Source organism: Oreochromis aureus, linkage group 17, assembly GCF_013358895.1.
Source record: "Oreochromis aureus strain Israel breed Guangdong linkage group 17, ZZ_aureus, whole genome shotgun sequence".
Lineage (NCBI taxonomy): Eukaryota > Metazoa > Chordata > Actinopteri > Cichliformes > Cichlidae > Oreochromis > Oreochromis aureus.
The window spans coordinates 20157039-20164152 of record NC_052958.1 but is presented as its reverse complement, the minus strand read 5'-3'; the positions used below and the strand labels follow the sequence as shown (position 1 = coordinate 20164152).

At 38.9% G+C, this 7114-nt stretch overlaps 1 protein-coding gene across 1 annotated transcript; it reads left to right on the top strand.

Annotated features, from left to right (window-relative positions):
* Positions 1–375: 375 nt before the first annotated feature.
* Positions 376–6381, top strand: ifng1 (interferon gamma 1). Its single transcript, XM_031737173.2, has 4 exons — positions 376–649; positions 1907–1975; positions 4068–4355; positions 5214–6381. Exons 1-4 carry the CDS (start codon positions 530–532, stop codon positions 5355–5357), a joined length of 621 nt encoding a protein of 206 aa, XP_031593033.1. The 5' UTR covers positions 376–529; the 3' UTR covers positions 5358–6381.
* The last annotated feature ends 733 nt before the right edge of the window (positions 6382–7114 follow it).

Here is a 7114-nt window from a genome sequence, read left to right as displayed (position 1 = left end):
GTGCACGCTTTGAGAGGTTAATGCAATTATGAGAGGTCTAATGCAAACTATTAGACCCCTCTGCAACTTCAAGTCTGACCAGCAAAAGCACAAATTTTAATAAAACAGCTGGGAGACGCAAAATTCTGCAGTGAGCAGATGATTTGGGTATGATATGCATGAGTGGGAAGCCGACCCCTCACCCTCTTCTATGAAGTTGTTGATTTAAAGGAAACTACACCAACCACATTTTCACACCTAGATCATCGCTGCATCTCTCTCTCTCTCTCCCTCTGAGTGCATGTCTATGTCACTCTGCCACTTTGCCTCTCTCTCTCTTGCAGAGTTATAAATAAAAGCTTTCATGACAAGTCAAACAGTTCGAGCCAACTTCAGGGTAAGACAGGCACTGTCAGTCAGATCATCAGTCACTCAGTCAGGGAGGACACTGCTCAGCCAGAATCCGTTCTCAAATTGAAAACGCTCAACCCGGATTGGGAATCAAACCGAAGACTCAACTACACTCAGGGGTAATACGAACAGAGATAGGATGGCTACCACAGTGAGGGCAGCAGTCTGTCTGTGCCTCTGGCTTTTTGCCTGCCAGGTCAGAGGATCCCACATCCCAGCAGAGATGAACAGGACCATCTATAGGCTGTTGCAGCACTATGTGAGTATTCACTGCACTTCAACTGCTACTTAGTACTTCAGTAATACTAGACTGTGCAGCTCTACAGACTTTCTGTTTCCTCCTGTTTGTCACAGTGATGCTCTTACCACAAACACACACACACATGCGCAAAGATGCCTTTTTAAATTTCCACGTAAGTGTGTGGTTAAAGGACCATTTTAACCCGTGAGGCGCTAAATACTACACACCCAGCCTGGAGCATCTTACATACGAAACTTTATGTGAATGATATCATGTTTCATGTGGTGATGCAGAGGCGAGCAGGGACACTTCCTGGAATGGTGGATTCAAGGATGAGACAGAGTCACATCACAGATGTGGGAGTGTCCTTGAATGCACCATCAAATCTTTCAGCAAAATAGCTATGCATGTGCTCATTGAACCCCCCACCCCCACCCCAAAAAGGGCTTATTATTTTCCTGTTTTAGCAGCTTGTTTTTGTAATTTGTTTAGTTTTTCATTGCTGTTTGGCAGAAGTTCTTAACAATCCTTTAAACTTCATGACAGACAGTCCTTGAAGGCACCAGAAATGATAGAAAGCTCTGAACACAGAAACAGCTGAACTCACGCTGTCTTTTATAACTGCTGTTGGAATATTGGCCTTCTCATCACTGTCAGAAAAAAAAAACACTTTTAAAATGTTTTTGTCTTTTTCAGACAAATTTCTCAATTTCTTTACAGTCTCCATATTTGACATCAGACACAGTATGGCCGACCGGCTTTAAACGCACCGTTCGTACCGCTTTCTAAAGTTTTAATCTTCAGTTATCAGTTTCAGATCAAATTCCAATTTAATCTCGGATCTTTTAGTCCAATAATCATTATATTTCACCTTTTTCCTTTACTTCTGTTATTGGTCCTGAATATAGCAGCTAACCTGCTAGCAACCGGCTAGCAGGCTTCCCGTGAGTGGCTTCCAGTGAAATTCAGAATCAGTTTTAAAATGCTGGTTTTTTTATATATGAAGCAAAGTAAATGAGCAGTTGCCCTCTCCAGTCAGCCAATCGGGGTTTTTTTTTTTAACAACAGCTTGGCAGAATTATTGGTTTCCTTTAAAAAACTAAAACTGAAAAACTTTTATAAGTTAGTGATTCCTTTCACCTTATTTTCTGCTCCAGTTCAAACCATGTTTGACCACGTTTGTGAGCTGAGATAAAACCCAATACCCAATACAGTTATTATTCATTATTAATGTCAAACATGAACTGAAAACATCTGTTTTTGTGTCTTTTGCAGAAAATTTCAAACCAGGAAAGATTTAATGGAAAACCCGTATTTCCTAGTGACCAGAACAAAAAAATCGAGGTAAGATTCATGTGATTAATGGGAACGCATTGTTTGTCCACAAAATGTAAAATGTCCATGCAATTCAAAGAAAAGGTTTCTTGTGGCAAATGAGAGTTTTGCTCTAACTATGGCCTTACTATAACCTCAAATGGATAGACAGAATTTAGGATACACACGTGTGGCTTAAGGTCCACGTGGTAAGCATCAAGGTAGCTTAGCCTAAAGCTCAGTATTAATTCTGGAAACCATGCTGTACTCCATCCCTACACAAAGAAATGAGGAACTATTTATATTCATCCACCCAGTGTCTTTGGCATCATCATCACTAAAGTGGATTTCCAGATGGTGTAAAGATAATAAAACCACTTTTTTCACTTTGGCTTTTGCATGTCTATGAAAGAGTGAAGACACTGATTGGTAATCAGGCATCTTTAAAGCTGTTAGCAGGTGAATTTCTGAACTCTGGAAAGAGTCAGGATACTCGATGGAGCCAAACCTTCTGTTGAGCTCCTCCATCTTTGGCTAACAGGCACTCCCTGAGTCAGCAGCCAGCTGGTATTTCCAGGTTTTATGTTTCATTTTAAGTTGAGGTTTTTGTGGGTTTTCCCTTCACTTTGCTGGCTCTGCAGGATGCCACCTTTCTGCAGCTATTCTCAGTCTCCCGATCAAACTTTCACTTTTCACCAACATCACTTACAAGGCCGTTTCATGGTTGGTTTCAAGTACTGACATCAAGCCAAGGGAGCACAGACTGAAGAGCTCTGGTCGGCAGTTTTTTTATGTCACTCTGTTTGAAGTTCTGTGTGGTTAGATGGCTATCAGGTTCAGGTTGAAGCTTCTGCAAATTTGGAATAAAAAGGAACATTTTTTGAGGATGTTTATCTTCTAACTAATTATTAAAAGTCTCATTGATATTATTGTAAAGTAACTAAAACTGTGAATTAAAGCAGTCAACAGCAAACAAGAAAAAAGAAAAAAAATGGAGAAAACTTGAAGCAAAACAATGGAAATTTTGTTGCACTGCCTCTTGAGGAACAGTTAAAGATATTGCTAGTAAAAGAAGAAAAGTATCAGCGCCTTTCTAAAACTGAAATGTTCAAGTAGATTAACTGTGGTCACCACCTCCTATAACCAGCAATATCTTCCAGCACTCAGAAACATTTTGACAGGTTAGTCATAAGAGTTGGAAATTCAAAGTCAAGATAAGTTTCTATTATAGCTTAACACATGGTGGTATGCAAGGGGGGGAGGCTGGCATATAGGAGTTGTATGGAGGGTGGTATTTTGCATGAACTTTATGGCAACCCACCAGGTTTTCCTATTTAGAGGTTTCTTTACCACCACACCTACCCCAGTGTTGCATTTCATATATTTTAGAGATATCTAATGACTCATCTGAGCTTTAACGCCATTTGCCCCCTCTCATTCGAAGGAAACGTCTTACACCTTTTAGCTTGCTTCGGTCCGGTCAGTTCATCGTGCTGTTGCCTCTCTCAGGTTTTAAAGCTCTTTAAAAACACTCTTGATGGTGCCACTGATAGAGTTTTGTCAGGGATCCCACAGCTTTTGTTGCTTCTGACATGAAAGGTTTTTGGTTGTCACCAGAAATTACCACAGATTTTTCAACAAGTGTAAGTGAATAGACCAAATTGAAAAGAAACACTAGGTCAAACATTGAGCCACAAACTCTCATTTCTTACATCCAAACTAGTAGTTTCAGTCCTGTTAAAAGTGCATGGATATGACATTCAGGTTTAACAGCAGTCAATGAGTGGTATTCCCCTTTAAGGCCTTCTCTGTAAGCTTAACTGTTGTGTGGGAAACCACAGAGTTTTTTCCATTGTGTGAATCGTTTTTAGCACCTAAGGTTGTAATGTTTGTGAAGCAACCTTGTCCTCACATCTCAGTTTTTCTGTAGGTTTATTTACTACAAATGCATTCTGCGTTATTTCAGATTTTTGGCTTTTGGTACCCGAGTCCCCAAAATCTGCGAAATTCAGCATTTTCTGGCATTTTCAAAGCCATATTTGCACAACCATATATATTCATATTAAACAAACATAAGCCATTTGTACTTTCATGTCATTACCTCTCTGTTTCTCTTTCTCAGACCAAGTTGATCTTCATGGGTGGTGTTTTGGAGTCGTATGAAAAGCTGCTTGGCCACATGTTGAAACAACTGCCCACTCCGAGTCCCCAGATCACCGGGAGCAACGCGCAACCTGGCTCGGCCATCACCGCCGCCTCCAGCAGCACCAACAACTCAGGCTCGCTACCGGGCACAGATGTTAGATCAGAGCTGAATTACATCCTGAAGAAGGTCCAGGAGCTGAAGAAACACCGCTACCATGAGCAGGAGAAACTTCTGCAGGGATTGGAGACCCTCAGAGATATCAAGGTAGAGAGCACTCTGATTGCTTCTTGGCTGTGAAAGCCTTAACTTATGACTTAGGACTTATGTAAACCCAACAGTGAGGTTTCTGTAAAGCCTATGTTGAGGATTGTGCAGTGATTAAGAGGAGCTCACAATAAGCCTCAGGATGGGTTGGGCAGCCCGTATGAATGGCTTATGTAAAGCCTTAAAAGTTAGACTTGAAAAGATTTGACCAACCTTATTGAGGGCTGATATAAGTCCCAAATTCATATTTAAGAACAAATGCCTGGGTCCTACAAATGTCTTTGGAAAGCTTACCCTCTGAACATCCAGAGCAAGTCCCTGGCTGCCCATCTGGGGTTTTGTTTTAGTGAAAAACAGGCAGTTTTTGAGAATATAGACAATGTGACATTTCAGATCAGGTCTCATCCATTTTGGCAATACAGTTTTTGTGTTAAAGACTTTTGCATTTGGTTTAAAACAGACAAAAAGAGAGAAATCATATCCTAACCTTAGATTAGTCATCGGTGACCTGCAGGATATTATGAGGTTTAATAACCCTTATAGCAGCATCCACAAAGGATTTAAATAGAAACTAGGAAAAGAAAAGGCAGAGAGAAAGTTAATTTAGGGCCTAGGTGAGACTTGAAATAAGGTATTATATAGGGCTTAAAATAATGTGTTTTTTGCGGATCTTAAATTTGTGATGCTTACACCACGGGTGTGCCTTAGTTATTCTGAAAGCTCACAAAGGTCTTACATTATGGAAGGGTTTTAAATGTTGATTTCATTGTGCTGAATGTTAACAAAGGTCCTCTCTGTAACTGTGTGATCATCATCATTAATGTCAAACTTGCCTTTGTCTCTCTCTCTCTCCTGTAGATGAACGACCACATCGTCCAGAGCAAAGCACTTTGGCAGCTGCCACAGCTGTACGAAGAGGCGAGCTCACTCCCCGAAATCAAGATCCAGAGGAGACGCAGACGGCGGAGGCAAACAAAGGCTAAAGGTCGCCCCAGAGTTTAAAAGGCGACCTAAAGGGCATAAAGAGCAATAACAGTAAATAAAAAGGATGCAGGATGTTTAAATTATACAAGACCAAAAGATTCTCAAACTGAAACCAGTGTGTCTAGTTGTTAGGATTTTCTATTCTATTGAAAATTTTCATCTATATTTATATTTAAATTAAGAGTGAACCAGCAGCCTAAGCCTTATAAGATCGTAGTCTTGGAAAAATATTTTTATATAAAGTTTGGTGTGTGATACTTGAAACCAGCATAAAAGTTTGATCCTGTGGAATATTTTCACTGAAGGATCCAGAGATTATACCTAATTGTTTTCAACATGGAGTTTCACCCAGTGGAAATACTTGATTTAATGTTGTTTTTTCTCTGTTTTAAAAACTTCACAGTATTAAAAACCCACAAAACAAAGATATGTTTAATAGTGGTTAGAGTTTATTTTTTACTGAATATTTTGTAAATTTAGGACATTTTTTTTCTTGTATTTTTTTTTAAAGTTAAAAACCCCTGAATTCTTTCTGAGTGAAACTCCCTCTTGTTGCACTGAGATTGGACTGCAGTGGAGAAATGGGCGGTTCCGGACTGACTGATAATTACTGATAGGTAGTTTTCCAGATTTATCACATTTTGAGCCTCGTGTTGAGGAATTACATTTATGCAAAGTAAATGTGTGAAATCCCGTTTACGTGACAGATTTAATGACGTTTTCACGTGATTGTATTCTATAAGTTGATTTTTTGTCTCAATGGGAACCCTGACCTAGCTTCTCCACTGCAGTGCCAATGAGAGCTGATGGTGATGATGTTTACAGTACAAAGTACTTCAGTGTACTACTATTCCTCTGAACAGTCAGGTTCAGTACTGTAGTACTTTAATTTCTTCTGTAGTACTAAAACCTTCAGGATGTTTTTTTTATTTTTACTGACATATTGTAGTTTTCTTTATTTATTTTGTATTTAAGTTGTTGATTGTTGATTATTTATTATTAATTTATTGATTGGCAAATGCACCTGAATAAAACAGAATGACGCTGATTATGGCTCATGTGCAGTTTCTTGTAGATTTAAGTTCTTGGTTGTAAAGATTTTGGTTTTCCAAAAAACACTTGTCCCACACCTGGATGTAAAACATCACGAGGAAGGAAAGGTGTGATGGAGAATTTATAGGAACTTTTATGACTTTTAATCTACTGAATCCTGTTGCTGAACACAAATTTTTACTTTATTATTATTTTGTCCCTGAACATGACTTTTTATCAGTGGAGAGGAGGCGGAGGAGCGAGTCGGCTCACGCCACAGAGCTAAAGTCATGCATGTCTCAGTTTTTTGCACATCATTTCTCTGAAGTTTAAGCACCAAAGCAGGTTAGGTCTAAAAAAACATTTCCCTGCCCAGTTTCTCTAAAATATACATATACATCTATATCTATATATATGTATGTATATATATGTATATGTATAGATATAGATATATACATATAAGAAATATATTACCTATTTAAATGCATTACTTACAAATTTGTATTCACTGATACGAAAGAATAAGATGAACACGAAATGACTGATTCATTTATTTTGTGACGAGTTAATGAACTTCTGTGAGACTGGCGTGCCTGCCCACAGACAGACCAATCTTAAAAAAAAGAAGTTTCATTATCAATGGCAGGCGGTAACTTCTCAAAGTAAAATGAAATGTGAGTCACGTTGATGTTGATCTTCCTATCCTCATACATCGTCTCTTTCTGCTGCACAGATGATTCCAT

What these genes read in the sequence shown, in the direction of transcription:
- ifng1 (XM_031737173.2), top strand. Translation starts at nt 530, where the DNA reads ATGGCTACCACAGTGAGGGCAGCAGTCTGTCTGTGCCTCTGGCTTTTT. An exon ending in ACCAGAACAAAAAAATCGAG is followed by an intron (nt 1,976 to 4,067) that starts GTAAGATTCATG and finishes TCTCTTTCTCAG; the next exon opens with ACCAAGTTGATCTTCATGGG. An exon ending in AGACCCTCAGAGATATCAAG is followed by an intron (nt 4,356 to 5,213) that starts GTAGAGAGCACT and finishes TCTCTCCTGTAG; the next exon opens with ATGAACGACCACATCGTCCA.